The sequence below is a fragment of the Clavelina lepadiformis genome, chromosome 5, assembly GCF_947623445.1.
Source record: "Clavelina lepadiformis chromosome 5, kaClaLepa1.1, whole genome shotgun sequence".
NCBI lineage: Eukaryota > Metazoa > Chordata > Ascidiacea > Aplousobranchia > Clavelinidae > Clavelina > Clavelina lepadiformis.
In genome coordinates, this window is record NC_135244.1 from 4,561,913 (window position 1) to 4,580,828 (window position 18,916).

General features: G+C 37.8%; 1 protein-coding gene across 1 annotated transcript; it reads left to right on the forward strand.

Annotated features, from left to right (window-relative positions):
- Window positions 1–840: 840 nt before the first annotated feature.
- On the forward strand, window positions 841–18,442 carry LOC143458877 (uncharacterized). The gene is made up of 50 exons (XM_076955768.1): window positions 841–958; window positions 1,198–1,349; window positions 1,562–1,667; window positions 1,861–1,969; window positions 2,134–2,213; window positions 2,384–2,496; window positions 2,727–2,868; window positions 2,969–3,141; window positions 3,319–3,453; window positions 3,709–3,873; window positions 4,112–4,318; window positions 4,397–4,435; window positions 4,539–4,606; window positions 4,700–4,805; window positions 5,017–5,154; window positions 5,260–5,446; window positions 5,604–5,731; window positions 6,415–6,536; window positions 6,610–6,732; window positions 6,982–7,123; window positions 7,244–7,357; window positions 7,588–7,705; window positions 7,914–8,047; window positions 8,264–8,343; window positions 8,469–8,594; window positions 8,742–8,904; window positions 9,084–9,196; window positions 9,409–9,542; window positions 9,630–9,670; window positions 9,888–10,067; window positions 10,165–10,283; window positions 10,444–10,609; window positions 10,862–10,989; window positions 11,234–11,375; window positions 11,542–11,730; window positions 11,889–12,043; window positions 12,252–12,465; window positions 12,624–12,720; window positions 13,364–13,368; window positions 13,431–13,562; window positions 13,684–13,827; window positions 13,953–14,077; window positions 14,305–14,448; window positions 14,903–15,140; window positions 15,987–16,171; window positions 16,399–16,573; window positions 16,848–17,018; window positions 17,253–17,399; window positions 17,828–18,114; window positions 18,294–18,442. The coding sequence occupies exons 1-50, from the start codon at window positions 864–866 to the stop codon at window positions 18,312–18,314; spliced, it is 6,717 nt and encodes a 2,238-aa protein (XP_076811883.1). The 5' UTR covers window positions 841–863; the 3' UTR covers window positions 18,315–18,442.
- Window positions 18,443–18,916: the final 474 nt, after the last annotated feature.

An 18,916-nucleotide genomic window follows, 5' to 3' on the forward strand; every position in this document is an offset into this window, starting at 1 on the left:
ACTGTTGTTTTCGTGTAAAATTATACGTTAATATAGATAAGTATTGAATATTTAATCTTTTAGCTAGCCAAAGTGTATGAAATTATCTTTTTCATAATGAGGCATTACGTGTGGATACTTGGCCTTCTTTTCAGCACATGTATCTTTCACTTTGGTGAGTATAATTGTGAAACAAAATTGCGGAGGTTAAACTGAAATGTTTTTATAAAACTTATTACAACATAAATTGAATATCTTAACTTTAAACCTGTTACAATTGTGCAACGTCAAAGGCAGAAAATTTTCTCCGAGCTGTCAAAAGCGCGAAAATTTTTTTTTTCGTGGTGGATTTTATGTTAAAATCTAACTTGTACAACCCTGATTGTGATCAATATTTGGCTTCTGCGTTAGGCAAGAATGTACAGGAATTATGCGTTTACTGAATCTTGTTACGTATATGTAGTCTCAAGTCAAACCAATTGTCCCAATAACTGGTTGCCGAACGATGGAAAATGCTGGTACTTCTCCTTCCAGAAGCAAACCACTCTAAGTTGGACCGCTGCTGAATCGTGGTGTCAGACCAATGGCGGAAACTTGGCCAGTTTTGCTACAGTGGCGCAAAGGGTCTGCATTAGCCATAATAATAATAATATCATCTTTATCTTGGGTTTTAAACATTTACGTTAAATAGCGTATATTCTATTTACATGATATATTTGGTATAACATGTAACATGTAACCCTGCAAAAATTTGAAAAAAAATTTGGAAAATTTGGAAAATTTGAAAAAAAAATTTGGAAATTAATTAGAACGGCTTATGCGGCGTTACACTAAGGTCATTATATCGTGAATAGAATTGGGTTGTCGATCAAAACTTGGAATTGATGGACGAGACAAGATGGTGGATTGGGTTAAATGATCTTCAAACAGAGGGTACTTATAGATGGAGCGACGGTTCTCCCTATGACAGTAGTGTGAGGTAGAATAACCAGTTTTATTACGTCTAAGTTTTGCAAATTCCTATTGAGTACTTAGACTTGACAACAAGTGTATGAAACTGTATAGTACAACAAAAACGAAATACGAATAAGTCGTGAAAACAATCTTAGGCCTTTGGAGCAGTTGTAGTCTTCTGCGCTGAAAAGTAACGGTTTCTCAACCGCAGTTAACTCTTCAAGTATTTCTATTTTTATCGTACGGCGCTCAATTGCCTTGCAGCAACTGGAAGCCACTTGAGCCTAACAATGCCTACCTGGAAAACTGCGTGGAAGTTTGGATAGAGAAAACCGGTTTGACCCAAGTGAACGACAAGCAGTGGAACGACAAGTCATGTAACTCGGCTCAGTCCTTTGTGTGCAAGAAAGATCCAGGTTTGCTTTCACCAATCAATGCTTGAAGTCATTTGCATCAATTTTATAAAGTTATAAATTCAAAAATGTTCAACACTTCACGTTTTAAGTGTGCTTTATTGTGCAATTTTGCACTTAACCTAATGTTTCAGGTGCAGGATATAGATACGCCAGAATTAATTTTGCGTATTATAGGAACTTTCGTTCAGTGTAAAAGTATTGTTTACTTTTAGGAGAAGTAACCTCATCGTGTCCTAGCGGATACCAGCTTAACAGTGGCAGGTGCTACTCGGTTTCAAGTGGTTCCCTGCAGTGGCCTGAAGCCCAGCAAGATTGCAGGTAATATGTTTAAGTACGCATAAAAACGTAAAATATAACTTCTAATATCTAATCACTGCATACTTCTATACACTATACTTACTTTTTGTACCATTTTCAAATACTATAAGTCAAAAAGTAATTTATGTCCGTAACCATGGTACTCGTAGCCATCGAAGATAAACAAACAGTGATTGGTTTTTGATATTCACAGAAATCAAGGTGCAAACTTGGTCTCGGTATCAAATGCCAACGAACAGACGATTGTGGAAAATTTGGTCGCTGCATCATACGACAGTTTTTGGATTGGGCTTAGTGACACTGTAAGATTTTTTTAAACTTTGAATACAGAACAACGCACACTTTGAGCCTGCCGTCGTCAAGATAATGGTTTTTATCAGTTAGTCTTAGATGGTGCTTATACGGAACTGGTAATGACGTTTTTGACTTCACTATATGTTTAATGTTTGTAAGTTGCGTTTAACAGGCTACACCAGGTACCTTGAACTGGGTCGATGCAACCAGTTCTTCCTACTTCAACTGGGCCTCCGGGCAATCGGCAAGTCAGTAAGTGAAATGTTTTTTTTCTGCCTTTTTGACGTATACATTTTACATCACGTTTATGGACTGTTATCATAGTTTGAGGTGCGTTTGCAGAAAACCTGTCACCAAACAAGCTTTCATTTTGCACGCTAATAGATATCACATTCATTTATTTGTTAATCTTGCTTAAACAGATTGCCTTACCAAGGAAGCAGTTGTGTGGATATGGAGTACAGTTTATCCTATAAGTGGACCGTTGACAAGTGTTCGACAGAAAAACGATACATTTGCGAAAGGGGATTAAAAGGTTACCCAACATTGCTAGGAGTAGTCACACTATATAGTTGTCATCTAAGCACTGACAATCCAATATGAGACGGTGACAAAAATCTGAAAATAAAACTAAAACGGAGAAAAAATCGTTAGAACTTGTAAACTCTTTTTCACCCAGAATGAAAGGAATTATTTTTTAAAATTGTTTAAAAAATTTAAACGGCATGATGATTATATTACAAGATTATTTTTCTTTAATTTAAGCTGATTGCCCTCCTGGATGGCTGTATCTGGAATCAAGCGGAAAATGTTACGAGTTTGTTGTTAATCCTGACCGCGTTCACACCTGGACGACTGCAAAGGAAATATGTTCCGGGTACGGAGGAGGATTACTGAAGATCGAAAGGTGAAAATTTGTGACAGATGCCTAAATTTACTACATGTTTTTGCTTTTAGTAATTTTTTTCCGATTGTCGGTCGTTTTAAAATCAGACAGTTTCTTTCAGTTTGGAAGAAGAGACATTTGTGGGGGGAGTGCTGGAACTTTATTCTGTTAATGGACATCCACTTGTGTATTTTGGACTGTCAGATCTCGGACATGATGACTCTCTAACCTGGTGGGATCAATCAACAATTTCGACATATTACTGGGCGGAAAACATGCCCGCTTATAATCCTGGTTAGTTCGATTTTTACGAGCAGAAAGGCTCATGCATGCATGCGTGCAAGAATAAGGCTAAAAAAATATAAATATTAATCCATAACAATAAACAATAGCTCGGTATATTACTTAGGTTATAGCTTCGAATAGTCGACTTACATCTCAGTTTCCGATGCTGACCTAAACTTGATTTAGGACGAGACGACTGTGGAGCGCTTTACAGCGGCAAGTCAAATAATAATTGGGAAACGGTTACATGCTTCGAGCCTCGTGCTTTTATCTGTGAATTGCCCGAAGGACAAAGTCTCCCCTCTGTACCAATTATAACTGGTGAGTGCTTAAACATTTAATTTTTTGTGTAAGCATCGCTCCTTGTCAACCAAATATACATATTTCGGTTAAAAAGAAGTTGTAATGATTGTTGTGTATCCTTGTGCTTAACACTGACATTAGCTGAAAAAAAGCGTCGGCTTGAAAACCTGTAAATATGTCAAATTATTGTTTCACAATCCAAGAGCTTTGCTAGCAAGTTAAGGAATTTTATTTTCCTATGATTAAGAACTTGTATCTGTTTAATTTTTCTAGTTGAAGGAAAGTGCAAGGATAAATGGCGACATTTCAATAACAACAAAAAATGTTATCTTTTTGCGGAAGAAGAGAAAACTCAAGTTAATGCTGAGTCTTACTGCGTTGGCGAAGGCGGACATCTTACCAGCATTTTAACTGACGATGAAATTTCCTTCATAATTGGTAGGCTAAGTTTTAACAGGTTTTAATGCATTGTTTTCAGTGAATTCCAACTGTGGCATCAAACACTTCCAACATTTCTTCACCAAACGCACTACTAGACAACATCATAAGTTGCAAAAAAAACTTAAATTTTTGAAGTGCAATTTCACCTACTATAACTTACAATACAACATCACTTTAGCAACAGGGTATATTTTTAACTTTGCCGATGTAAACAATTGCACTGTTATTATTAAAGGTAATCTGAGAAGTGATAGCTGGATCGGCTTAAAACGAACCGGTTCTTTTTTTGGCTGGGTGGATAACGAAGCCGTTGGTATGTTAAACTGGGCATCTGGGGAACCAAATAACGACGGCGACTGCGTCACAATGTCGTCAATAAGCGGTGAATGGGGAGACAGACCATGCAGCGAAATGGTTACATTCGTTTGCAAACAAAATGAAAGTGAGTTTAGAAACCGCTAGTTCTGTCAATTATAGCAACTAAACTGTCAGATAACACTTGCTTTCATTTATAATACAGTACCCACTGATACTGCAACAATTGCACCGCCAACCTACGGTAAGCGCTTTTGCTCTAAAATGAAAACAAGTTTCTTAAATTTAACTTTCTTCTTGCGTGATTGTGCAAGTTTGTCATTTACAATCGCAATTCCCTTTTTTAGAACCTGATGTTGAAAAATGTGGTGGCGATGGATGGATATCAAACCCTGCTAGTGATCGCTGCTACAAGGTATTGTGTAGTAATCAGTACGTTTGATGAGCATTTATTGACTTTTACGGCTATATAGCGCCAACTGACGGTTGTTTTTCTACCGCTCTATAGGTAAATATGGACCAGCGTACTTGGTCTGACGCAAGAGCGGCATGTATGGTAGGCGGAGGAGATTTGGGTTCTATGAATTCACCAGAAGAAAATGCCTTTGTTAATAGTAAGTAAAAGCACGTTCAACGTAGCCTGTAACTAATTTTAATACCGTAATACCGGTATAGGCTACAAGTAATAACATAACATTTTGTAACCAACATTAGTGGAATAAACTACATAAAAATAGCGGACCTTTTTTAATTATTAGAAAGTTTATAAACAACACACTAGCTTTTTATCAAGAATTTTTTATTGAAATACTCCTTGGGCTGCAGGTCTGATAAAAGAAATACCAACAGACAACTGGTTTTGGATCGGTGGGTCGGATCAGAACGGCTACAATATCGACCTGCTGGATCAAGGCTGGAGATGGTCTGATGGCAGCCCTTTTAACTTCATTTTCTGGGACAGCGGTAATGTTGTTTTGAGTTTTGAATACAGCTACAACCTTGTCACACTATAGAGACATTCGATCAATTGTCTGTGTGAGTTGAAAACCATACCCTCCTGTTCTTCAGGCGAGCCAAACAATGTAGAATATGAAGACTGCATGTTCATATACGGAACTAAGAACGGTGCTTGGAATGATGACAACTGCTACAAATATCACCCGTCCGTGTGTGAGAAGAAGGGCAACATGGATAATATCGTCGGGCAAGATGTAACTGACGACAACTGTAACAGCAACGAAGCGTGTTGTTTTAAGTGAGCTTTATAGCACTATCTACGTCTTCCATCTTTAATTCTAACTGTTCCAAAGTCTGAACTAAGCTGATTTGTGCCGCTGTAGCTACAGCAATCGAGTACCGTATCCTGTCTGAAAATTGTCTCTACTTATCTTAATGTAAGACGTGTTATCCAGGCATTTAGGTGCTGAATACGGAGGTCCTTTACCTGACTCTGCCATGAGTGCTTCCACTGAACGCGATCAATGGTTTACTGCTGACAGAGGAAGGCTGAACACTCCTTCTGATGTAATCATCACTGACGGTAAAGTCCTCAAATTTGTTTCATTTCCAAACCGTTATCAATGAAAGGCGCAACTCATACCTGTCAAACTAGCGGCCTGTGTCAAACATGCAGCCGTGTCGTGTTCCCATTTTCCTTTTCTTACCAAAAATTATATTTAACAACATTTTTAAACTTGCTGGCCGCATCTCATTTTATACTGTGCATGAAACTGTTGAGGTATTTAATTACGCACTAGCACTCGGTTGAACCTGAGAGAAATCCCGCCAGACATAATAACTACCAGTTTGGTTTACGCAACTGTTTAAACTCTAAAAGCATACATACAGTGGTTATATCACAGTTATTTTGTGGAATAACAACGAAATAGGATCTCGTATATTATCCTGGCAGCGTGACCGCTAATGTTGGACCATTTGACACATCGGGACATGGACTTTAATGAGAGAAATCCTTTTGACATTCTGCAAATTCATCCTTCCGTATTTTTAGTGCAAATTGTTTCATGTCAATCCTGGCGATTTTATCAAACAGTACTGTCAAGTCACCGATAAAACGAATGCATGTGGTTGCATCTCCATAAATAAACATTATTTTACTTATACGGGGTTCCCCAAGCTTGAGCCCACTTTTCCAGGTGTATTTAAAACCTAATTGCAGTAATAGCCTAACCTAAAATGGTCCTTAATTCATATCATATATAGTTGAGGGCGGGGTATCCTACGGCAATGGTCACGGAGCATGGTCTCCACAGTTTGACGATCCCAACAAATGGTTACAAGTTGACTTGCCCTACCACGCTGAGGTGAAAGGCATCATCACGCAGGTTAGATTTACTTACACAAAACACAATAATTGTCACAACACTTTTACAAAACATCATTCAAGTCTTGATTTAGGGACGAAACGGAATCATCATCTACCAAGAAAGACAATGGGTAACGAAGTACAAGGTGTCTTACAGTCAAGATGCCGCTGGCGGGAAATGGGAATTTGTGTCCGACTCTGACGGCAATCCAGTGGTTTGTGAAGTCACAATTGAATGCACTTAACCTATCAAATATTTTACTTTGAATCATGTTCAGTTTGTATCAACTTCTCATACATCATTGTTTTTTAAAGTGTAACACGGTTATCGTTTAGACCCCATAAAATTCGATTAATGTCCATATATATACTTATACCCCATGGCTTTTACCTGGTGATCGGAATAGTTGATTTTTAACTTAGTAATGATTTTCAACAATCGGATATTTGAATGCTTGTGTTAGGAATTTAAAGGTAACTCTGACCAAGACACACAAGTGACTAATCTCTTTCCTCGTCCGGTGGTGGCACGTCACGTGAGATGCCATCCGACAGAGTGGTTCGACGCTCCTTGTATGAGGCTGGAATATATCGGTTGCAAGACTAGTACGTTGGTGTATGATTTATTTATGTATTTACCAAACGATATGCTGCGGTAACAAATCGCTAAAAAGTGATAAGGAAAAGGAAGAAGAAGATGTTTAATTTTGTTGTCTTTGTACCAAGGTTGTCTAAAGAAACTGGGAATGAATTCCGGTCTTATTCCTGATAACATGATCACAGCTTCCACATCGAAGAGTGGAATGGAAGCAAAACAAGCAAGAGCTCCAGTGGACACCGGTAAAAATCTGTTGCTTGTTTCTGTTTGTTTCTACATAAAATAACATTGTAACAGCAAAAAATACAATGGAGGTTAATATACACACTATACGTAATAACGTGCGGCACAAACATAAGAACACGGCACCCGAGATTTTATGCAATTTTGCTATATCATTTACAATTATTGAGGAAACTTCTAACTGCATTTTTATTTCACAATTAAAATACAAAAAGTTTCATATTTAAAGATGAGTGTCTGCCTTCCTCTGGTGACTCGGGGGCTAACTACCGCGGTTGGATTTCTAAGACTGAAAGCGGTCTCACTTGCCAGGCTTGGTCGTCACAAGAACCCCACCGACACACTATGTAAATACTGCAATAAAGTTAATTTATTGAGCTTACAATTTGAACAGGCTTAGAACACCATAGTTTTAGAGATTGTTGCAAATCTTTACAGATGGTTACATATAAATTCGATTTATTAAATTTTTAAAGTGACCCTATTTTTGGAAGCAGCGTTATCATCAATTTTAACAATATTACTGCAACCTCAACGAATCTTATAACTTTTCAGCACGTCTGAAAGCAACCCAACTGCAGGCTTGATCAATAATTATTGCAGAAATCCAAACAGCAGGGACAAGCCATGGTGCTACACAACTGATCCAAACATAGAGTGGCAATATTGTAAAATCCCAGTCTGTCCAAGTAAGTTTAGTGCTTAAGTAAGTTTAGTTTAGTTTAGTTTAGTGTCCAAGTAAGTTTAGTTTAGTGCCAGCAGTTTAACACACAACTATACCAAACATTAACTTTTAACGCCAGTAAACTATTCATCAAACATTCATCTCAGAATCATGATGCTGCTTCTTGGTGTTTTTAAGACTGTAGTAGTTTTTTGAACGTCGTGAAATCTTTTTTTTACAGGTTATACACCAACAGGATGGGCCCCGAGCACAGCAAGTACAAACCATTATGTACAAGTTCAATTTTCTACTTTCTTTAAGGTAATGCTTCTCAGTGCATCAGATTACAATATAAATTTTCCCATACGTTTTTGTCAGGGAACATTTTGTGAAAAAAGTGACTTGGGTAAAAGTTGATGTTAAATCCAAATTACACTTTCCTTCAGCTGTCTGGTGTTACATTATACTCACCCCCAGGCAGCGCATATGTGAAGACCTACATGCTTTCTTTCAGCGACTCTGATAGTGAAGGTAGTTTCCGAGTTTATCAAAACCAAAACGGCGACAACCAGGTCAGTATCAGTCAGTATTTTTATTCAAATATTTGCCCCAGTTTATCAAAATGTTTACAAAATTAATAAACGATGTTTTTTTCCTATATAACTGTAACATCTTGTTTTCCAACCTGGAACGATATTTTTTGCTCATGTTGTGGAAAGATTTTTACTGGTTTGGATGGTACCATCTCTGAGTATACTGACATTTTGCGGGAGCCTATTTCCACTCAATATGTCCGCTTGATGCCGCAAACTTGGACTGGACAACCTGTTATGCAATTTGAATTGAACGGATGTTACGTTGACAACCGCATTACTTGTTCAGGTTTATGGAATTTCTGACTACTCGCTGACATCATAAGTAGCTTGCAACATCCATAATCCATTCAAAAATGAAAAATCCTAAATTTATTGACAATCGTTAAATATTTTGCTAATTGGACTTAAAGTTCCTCATTTCAATTACATATAACTTGAGTTATTTATAGCTAGACATTATTTTAGATACCGGCAACGTTTGGAAAGACCAGACCAGCACAGTTGAGGTGAATTGTCCCGCAGGTTGCGTGGAAGATCAAGATAAGGGAATAGTCTACGGCACCGACACATACACTCTGGTATGCGTTTCAACTAAAAAGCAAAAGGGAATAGCGGTTTAGTTTTTTCCTGTTAACTATCAGTTTTGTTTATTATGTATCTTCTGCAAAACATAACGTTTTGTATGGTTAATTGTGAATAGGAAACATAAGGCCAAGTGCAAATATAAGGTTGGCTGGCTTCAAACAATGACGAAATAAGTATAATTGCATTCAATGTTGTCTCATCACAGAGCTCTGCAGTATGCCCGGCTGCGGTGCATGCGGGAAAAGTCCTAAACAGCCATGGAGGAAGCGTAAACTGGAAGCAACAGCAAGGCATAAGCTCCTACACAGGAACCATTAGGAACGGAATTACAAGTTTAGAGTAAGATATTCTAGGCTTGTACTTAGGCGACATTTGTTTGTTGTTTTTGTTGAGGAGCTTGTGTAATTTCTTATTTTTTGTGCGTAGCTTCGGCCCAACTTCAGCATCGTTCGTTTTCGCTGGGGATAGTAAGTTTCTGGCTTTATTTTATGATTGTTTGTGAGCTATAATAACCGGCAAAGTAACTAGGGTGAAAAGTGTTCCAAAACTATATTTCTTCTTTGCGCGATAACTCCTTTTCTTTTAAATCCATCAACCTTGCATAAAAAAAAACAAGATAAAGTTTTTAAGTATGTTTTAGGCTTCACTGATTTCCATTAACATCTTAATGTTTTCTCTATTTAGCATTAAGATGTGACGATGGATGGTTGGCTTGGCAGAATCATTGCTATTATCTGTCCATGGAAAATGTAAAGAAAACGTGGCATGACGCCAGATCACACTGCCTTTCGATGAATGGTGATCTGGTATCGATCATCAGTGATGGCGAAAACAGTTTTGTTGAGTCCCAAATATACGTAGCAGGTAGGAGATAAGATAACCCAGTCTTATTGCTTGCAAGTGTTCTGCTTTCAAGGCGACAAGTACGCCCTTTAATGGGCTGCGCATGGTCTTATTGTAGACCTTGGCGGTGATGTGTGGATCGGTCTCAATGACCTCGACATTGAAAACTACTACCAATGGTCTGACGGCAGTCCGGTAGTACTTACAAGATGGTTTTGGGACGAGCCGAAGACTGGGGTCAGCATAATCTACACCAGTATTAGTCGCACAGTTTTCGTTTACATGTTGTTCGCGAAAGAAGACACAAAAATATTCGTTTTTATGCGGATATTTTATGCGAGTTGACCATTGCCGGCTACTGGCATAATTTAACTTTCAATACGTTGTCGTCTCACAGAAACACCGTTGTGTGAATATGTACCGGTTTGAGTCTTATTGGAACGACAAGGATTGCGAGGAGACTCTTCCTTACATGTGCAAAAAGGAGAAAGAACTTCTTCCGCCTCCATCCACGGACACAAGTCCTGTTGATGAAGGTTGTGAAGCGGGCTGGAGTGCTTACGGTACGCTTTTAAAATTTTATTCTGCTCAATTAAATGCAGGACTTAAAAGCAGAAGACAAGAACGTCTCAGTCACTTCATTGCTTGTAGTGAGAGCAACAAACAAACTTATGTGCGTTATAAAGTTTCTGCGTGTTTGATCATAATATTTGGTTTGGTGTAACCTAGCTGCATAATTTAATTTGCACAATATGTTAGCTCCCGAAGTTGTTGTATTAGACTTTAAAAAGGTTGTTTTACATTTTCTATCCCAGAATCGTCTTGTTATAAAGCGAGCTCCGACGAGTACATATTCGTATACGCGAATCGTATCTGTGAAGAAAGTCAGGCAAAGCTGGTCTCAATTCAGAACGATTTTGAACAAGCTTTTGTACATTCCTTGGTAAATTAAGTCATCTGTTAAAGTTATGGATTATATTAGTTCACTGACTGTAGAGTGACAAAATACCGCATACAATTTGTAAATCATGTGACCTTTAAATATTTGTTTAAATGAGTTTCCATATAAGCAATGAAAGCTTTCCATAACAAACGACGAACGTGAAATGTAACAAAAAATATAGTTAAATAACACCTAACACTCGTTAAAACGTAACAAATTTACCTGTTGATTTGTACACCACAAGGTTCTAAGCACAATACCGTCCGGTTTGGGATATACATCTTGGATAGGCTTGACAGCCAAAACCTCCGAACTCGGTTCTTTGTATTATGAGTGGGAAAATGGCGAACCCGTGCAATATACTCACTGGGACAAGGACGAACCAGGTAACTGAGCTCTCTTAATTTGTTATTAAAAACTTATAAGTTGGGTATTTAGTATTTGCTTATTTCTTATAAAATTTTGTAGCCTATATGATTAATTTTAAACCGGTAAAATATTCCTTATATACTAATAGAAGTTACCAAATTAAATCAATCTTTTTAATTTCAGACGTTCGCTTTTCTTGCGCTTTTCCGTTTATTTATAAGGGTGTGTCATATGACACGTGCATCACCAACGACCATCCAGCAGGTTTAGAAAACCGACCCTGGTGCAGCGTAGATAAGATTTACAGGGGTGCTTGGATTAACTGTGACACCGGTTATGAGTATGGATGCACTTACTTAGATGATAAAACCGGTAAGTTTATACTCGCTTTATACGAAGCTTACACTTTCCTATGTCTTTTCGTCTGCCCATTTGCCTGACCGCTTGTTACATTTGGCGAGTAAACTGAGCATCGTAAGACCAACGCGCTCTACTTTATGTCTTATTTCTGACGTTTTTATCTGTTTCAGGATTCTGGAAGATTGAAGTTTGTGGACAGAACATGTATTACGTTTGTGAGAAGCCCAGAGCCGGTTACACTCAACCAGTCTACACCACACCAGTGATCACCGGCACATGCGCGCCTGGCTGGTACGGGGACGACACGACGTCATACTGCTATCAGGTAAAGTCTTAAGATGGATTACTTGGTCAATTTTCATATCCATACTTTGCCGACCCATTGCTAATTGCCTGATAGATAGGTAAACCCACCACTTAGATGGTAAGTCTACTTTAAGAGTTGATTAGTGTTTTCTGTCTAGTGGCAATAGTATAATAGTGCAATAATAGTGCAATAATAGTGCAATAACAAACGTGTTTCTGTGTTGCAGATAAACGAAAGTAATGACGTAACGATGCGCTTGAACTGGTTCGACTCCGTTGACTTCTGCCGCGCGCAGGGAGCGGACCTAGTTTCAATCCACAGCGCCACAGAAGAGGAGGCGCTCTGGAACTTGGTATCTCAAGAAGGAGTTTACTCGTACGTCTACTTCTGGATCGGAATCACTGCACAAGATGAATCGGCTGGTTACGAATGGACAGATGGTAACTTATGTCTTCGTGTGCAAAGGACATTTTTGTCGTCATGATAGTATCTTTCAGCAACCCTGAATAAAAACATTAAAAATAGTTTTTCAATCTTGATTTTTTTTAATCTTTATTTTGATATTTGAAGTGAGCATTTCATGTTTTATCTTCATCAGGTTCACCCGTCGATTACACTAATTGGGATTACGGTGAACCAAATGATCATAATGGCAATGAAAAGTGTGGAGAGGCTGGCTTAACGTGGTATTCTTAGTAAGTGAGATGATTTAGTTGAAAGAACACTCTACAACTTTTCATTTATTCTATTATTAAATTGTTATCAATTATTGCATACTATCTACGGACTGCTGCGTCATTAACAGACGCAACAGATGCATTGAAATTGGTTTTATTCCTTTAGCTGGAACGACTTGAATTGCGATGAGTTGAGAAACTGGGCTTGTAAAATACCTAAGAACAAAGATCCACTTCCACCACCAACTTTACCGCCACCTGGGGGAGAAGAAAATTCCCCCGATTGTGGTTTTGACGAAAACTGGGTAAAACTTATAAAAATGATTTGTGGCTTTATGAACAAACAAAGCTTACCTCAATAACGACCGGTATTTTTAATAGATCAAATACACTACCGATTACGGAACAGAGAAATGCTACGCGTTTATAGACGCCTACACTTTCGGCTGGGCTTACGCAGAGAAAAATTGTACTGAAAAAGGTGGACATCTTGTCGCTATTCATAGCCAAGATGAAAACTTTTTACTCCTCAGTAGAGCTACGAGAACTTTCGCCACAACTTTTTGGATAGGATTGAAGGTAAAAATGTTTTGCTTACGAAGTAGCCCAACGTTTTAGCTCAAATATTTTTGCATGAAAAACCTTTACACTTATGTAATAGTTTGCGTAAACTTCATCATATTAGCGCACATTTTGGTTATAGATTTCTCAGTTTGTCATGGTTAAAGCCCAACAATCTTTTTCCCATTTACAGGACACTGCTGGATTTGATGGCAGATCTTTTACTTGGGCTGATGGTTCCATTTTGGATTACGTCAATTGGGTCGACGGCGAACCGAACAACTTTGAAGATCAAGAAGGTACAAAAGCTACAAGTTTAACCCTTTCATTTCATCACATGTGACATGTTTACGGGCATACTTCGTTTTGAGTCAATAAAACATGTGTTTCAAAAAATCGTAAAAATTTTTTCTACTTTAGATTGTGCAGAAATGCACACCAACTCCGGCCAGTGGAACGACGACAACTGTGGTATTATGAACAACTTCATCTGCGAGAAATACGTTGGCTCCAGTGCAGTGACCATCGGTCCCACCCCTAATATTATGGGAGGCTGTCCAGCAGGTGGGAAAAGTTTATGACAGTTTGGTCTCTTTTTGGGTAATACTCTGTTGATAAAAGTCTATCGACTTTACAATATTTTACAACTAAACTAAAATACAAACAATCTACCGTCTCCAATGTTTTAGGTTTTGTTCCATATGGAAATAAATGTTGGATGTTTGGTCTTGAAAAGCTCTCTTGGGATGATGCGGTTGAAAGATGCAACAATCTTTCGGCTGCTGCAGCGGTAATACAAAATTCCCATGAGCAGGTAAGCTTTTATGCACGTCGTACACAAAGACATCAATATGTCTATGTCTTTGGTAACATCAACTTCAATGCAAAACCGCTTATTGTTTTAAATAATTTTAGTTTCTTTCCAAACCAGTTAACCGACGACTTTATAACGCCTAAATTACCTTCCTAATGTGTTTTTGTTTATATGTTGTTTCCTTATCAACGCCTACTCGAAATTTTTAACACTCTGTTTTACATCAGGCTTTCTTTACCAGCCAACTGCGTTCCGTTGGACAAAACGTTTGGATAGGAATGAGTGGTCAAATAGCTTACATTTACACCTGGCAGGATCAATCTGAAATCACCTACACCAACTGGAACGAATTCGAGCCAAATGGTTATTATGTAAGAATAAACATCATGAGTTAGGTTAATTGAAATGAGAATTTGAATTTAATTTAATTAATTAACCAATAATTAATTTAAATAATTAATTAACCAATAATTAATTTAAATAATTAATCAATAATTAATTTAAATAATTAATCAATAATTAATTTAAATAATTAATCATTAATTAATTTAATTAATCAATAATTAATTTAATTAATCGATCATTAATTCAAAATTAATTCATTTTGAATTTTTTTAAAGTTGTCCTTATGCGGTGGAAATGGAATTGTGCTGTTTTGCTTTTACGTTATATGTTATAAAATGTTTACACAACAAATGACACAGAACTATACAAAAATAAAAAATAAAGAAATTTATCTGTTTCGTGTAAACTCGTATATCAAGATTGAATTGCTGCAACATATAGGCCTACAGATTGTGTAAATCATAATGTTATCAACTGTAGGACGACACATGTGTAGAAGTCTCATCCAGTACCGAGACCGCCGGAAAATGGGCGGATACTTACTGCACTGACCAAAAATACTTCACTTGCTATGCAATGAGATCTAGTTCATACCCTGACACAACCACTCCATCTGTGGATTGCCCCACTGGTTACGTGCGTTGGGGTGACGCTTGCTACAAATTGGTAAAGCAAGAGTCAACCTGGGACGTTGCTCAAGCAGCTTGTCAGCAAGAAGGTATGTAGGGAAATTTGCTTTCTTTCTAAAACCACACCAGATTTGCAATGCCGTTTGATTATATGTTCTCACTGTTTTAAAATGAAGTTGACAAAGAAAACTAAAAGTTACTCCAAACGTTTGCGCTAAGGTCTGTGTTAAACTTTCGCAGTGTTTGGGCGGTTTAAGATTCAAGGCATGTTGTTTTTTTGCGATTGCAGGATCTGACGTTTATTTAGCAAGTATTACTGATGTCTATGAAAACAACTTGTTCAAAAGCTGGTTTTGGAAAGACATAACGAGCTCAGATTCAGTGTGGATTGGATTGCTCTTCAACGCAACAACGGTATTATGAACAGTACCATTATGAACTGTATTTAACCACATACATCCGCTAATGTTCAAATTTTGATATTTAATTCGTGAAGATATTTTGACAGTTGCAATATTTTTTCTAAACCAATTGTAATAAACTCGCAATATTTTGATCAGCTTATATTTTTTATTGTTATTTAGTCGATTAATGACAAAGGCGAATCCAGTACAACCATTACCTTGGCGTGGGAGGATGGCTGGCCTGTTGATTATACACACTGGGCGGCGGGAGAACCAAATAGTGATTTTCTGGTGACTGGATCAGGCTGCGCAATGTTCAGCAGGTGAATATAGGCTACTGCCCAGTTTATTATAGACGGAAAATTATTCCTGCCAAGGCCAGCCTGAAATGATTTTCTTCGTTTTTCACTAAGTTAAATCCTTATGTATTGTTTCGAAGAAATGACTTGAATCGTTTTGTGGCTTTTCTTTTTTCGGTTCTTTATCCTTCGAATTCTACTCTATTTTTTTTCTTCGCTTCTTCCACGCAAGTAAAAAGTGTTTTCTCTAGATCGGGATACTGGACGACCATGCCCCCATCAGCATGTTCGACGACTTCAACGGCATATGTCTGTAAGAAGTTGCTCGTTCCCGTTCCAACTACCTTCCCACCACCGACCCAAGGAAACTGCGATCCAGGCTTCATCAGCTCCGAAAACTACTGCTATTACATTGAGGTGCACTTGGTTTTCAGTTGTGGGTCGAAGTAGAAAGGAAGTTTCACAAACATTAGCGTGTGCTACTGTTAGGCAAATTTAGGATTAAGATATTTTACCGACGCTTGGTTTCTGTGAGATAATAAAAATTATTTAAAAAATAAAATGCTGTGTCCAGTATTTTGAACTGCGCTGTGTATTGGTTGGTTGATTAACAACTCGTTTAAGATAATTATTTCTTTCATCAGCCCGCCCTATCGTCAGCTAACTACAGATCTTGGCATGAGGCTGTCTATGAATGTCAGTCACGTGGTGCAACATTAGCCAGCTTTCATTCCCTGGATGAGTGCAAGCAGATTGTTGGGGCAGTGATTGATATAACTTCCCATAATATGTTTATAGGTTTATCTAGCAATGGATACGGTAAGTGTTGGATCTTTCGAAGAAAAATAACAATTTGCCGTAAAATAACAATTAACTTGTTTTTTAACGAAGCACAATCCTTTTCGAAAACTGCCAAAATCCTTTCAGTAACGACCGGTTTTGTAAATGACTTTATCATCGAAAAGCTTGAATTCTAACCAACGAAATACTTAAATTGATCCTGTTCTGGGTCATTCATAGAGTTGATAGATTTACGCTGATTCCGATATATATTTGCAGTTGCAAATTCCAGAAATAACAAAGATATTTGCAGATGGCTGGCAATGGGTGGACGGTAGTGGAGTTGATTTTTTCAATTGGGGGCCTGGAGAACCGAATGGACAGGGCAATGGGGAAGATTGCGTGGAGATGTATCCCTGGGACGGAAAATGGAACGATGTTGATTGTTTCAATCCAAGAGGATATATCTGCAAAAAAGCCCAAGGTCGGCAGATTGCTTTGATGTTACTGTCATTTTGAACAAAACATTTATCTCAAACTCTTCTTAATGGTGAATAACAATCTATTCTGTCAAGGCGGACGTGGTAATGTTGTAATAACAACTGAGACAAAAAATTAACTACTGTAGTTTTGCTTGTCGGTTGTCAAAGTACTTGGCAATCTAAGTTCACTTGCTTGGTTTATTCTGTTGTTATTGGTCATTCTTGACTTTCTTCAGACTCTTCAGCTTGCGGAGGTTTGGATCCCGAAAACCGCATCGATTGCGGATATGTCGGAATCGAAGAGTCCGTCTGCTTGAGAAGATCTTGCTGCTGGGATTCTACATTCATGAATGCAAACTTCAGCGGTTGTTACTACCCGACAGGTAAAATACTTTTCTATGGCGTCACTCACACTGCTTGGATGTCTGCCACGTGCAGTGCTCATATTCAAGACTATGTTATATGCGAATTAGCAGCAAATGTCGAACCATTTCTACAGTTTTCAAATTTACGATATTTACTAACTACTATACTAAAGCCGGTATTACGAATATTGATCTGATACCAAATTACTTATACCTGCATTTAATTGTAACTATTTCGAATAGTGGCTACCTGCTTTAATACTTTAATAAAAACTTTTGTTTAGCGGTTATGCCGATCTAAATATATACTGTATAGGATGTTTTGCTACAATCGAAACTTGTCAATGGTCTACTAAATTTAATAAAAGAAATAGTACAGTACAGTATTGATGACGTAAAGATAGGCTCAGTATCAAAATGAAGATGGCAATGTACACCTTTTACAGGTAACGGATCATCAAACGTTCCCACGGGACTTCCCGTGACAGAGCCCACGGGAAACAAGGGTGGTTTAGAGACGGGTGCTATCATCGGTATAGTGATAGCAGTAATAGCCGTTATCGTAATCGTCGGGGTAGCAGTTTACTGCACCAGGTCAGATAAAGCCAAGGATCTCTCAATGCCATCAATGCCGTCAATGCCATCTTTACCGACAAGCTGGAGCATCTCCAAATCAAAACCAACAGCAGATGATAAAGTTGGCTTTGAAAATCCGGTGATTTCGATCGACCATGTAAGTGCAGCTTGCAAAACTTCTCAGTATTAGCTTCAGTATAGATCGACTGGTTGCGTACAATTATATCATTGTCATCAGTCACGGCTTTGTAACGTAAGCCATTCTTTTTATATTTTAAAATGCATTTTTTCCGGGTACATTTTACATTTCGCTTGAAGTAAGTTAAATTTTTGTAGGCTATGGAATCTGACACATGACAAGTGGTGAAGTTTCTTCTCTTTTCTTCTGTCGCATGCCATTTTCTGATCCTGTCGTCGACGTGTTAAACAATCAAGTTATTATTGTAGTATATGACGATCTTCAAAATAAATTTGGCTTAATAATCGTTGAAAAAGTGTCATAACCAAGTTATCCTCACCACAGTTATTGAGACTTGATTAGACCATCACTTGGTATTAAGTTGATGTTCTTGCAGGATAATACTAACAAACTACATGTATGTTTGCTTTTAGTTTTGTAAGTCGTGAAGTTAGTTACACTGTCGGCCCTGTTGGAGCCAAGCAGATATTGTTGGCAAAGGATAACTGCAGTAGCCTACGAAGCCGTATATTCACAAGTGGATCTTAAGCTGACTCCTTTACGCTCTATCTTGTGGTCTTTATATGGATTAAACAAAACTAAGTTTGAAGTCACTCTCAAAATATAAAGTTATTCGATTTTTTTAAATGTTACTTCAAAGTAAATCTTTACAAAATTAAATCAAACGTTGAAAAAAATAATGATATCAAGAGAAAAACGAAAAACGAAAAAGGCGGGAAACTTGTGGAACTGATTTGAGGAATTGCAAATAAGTAACTGG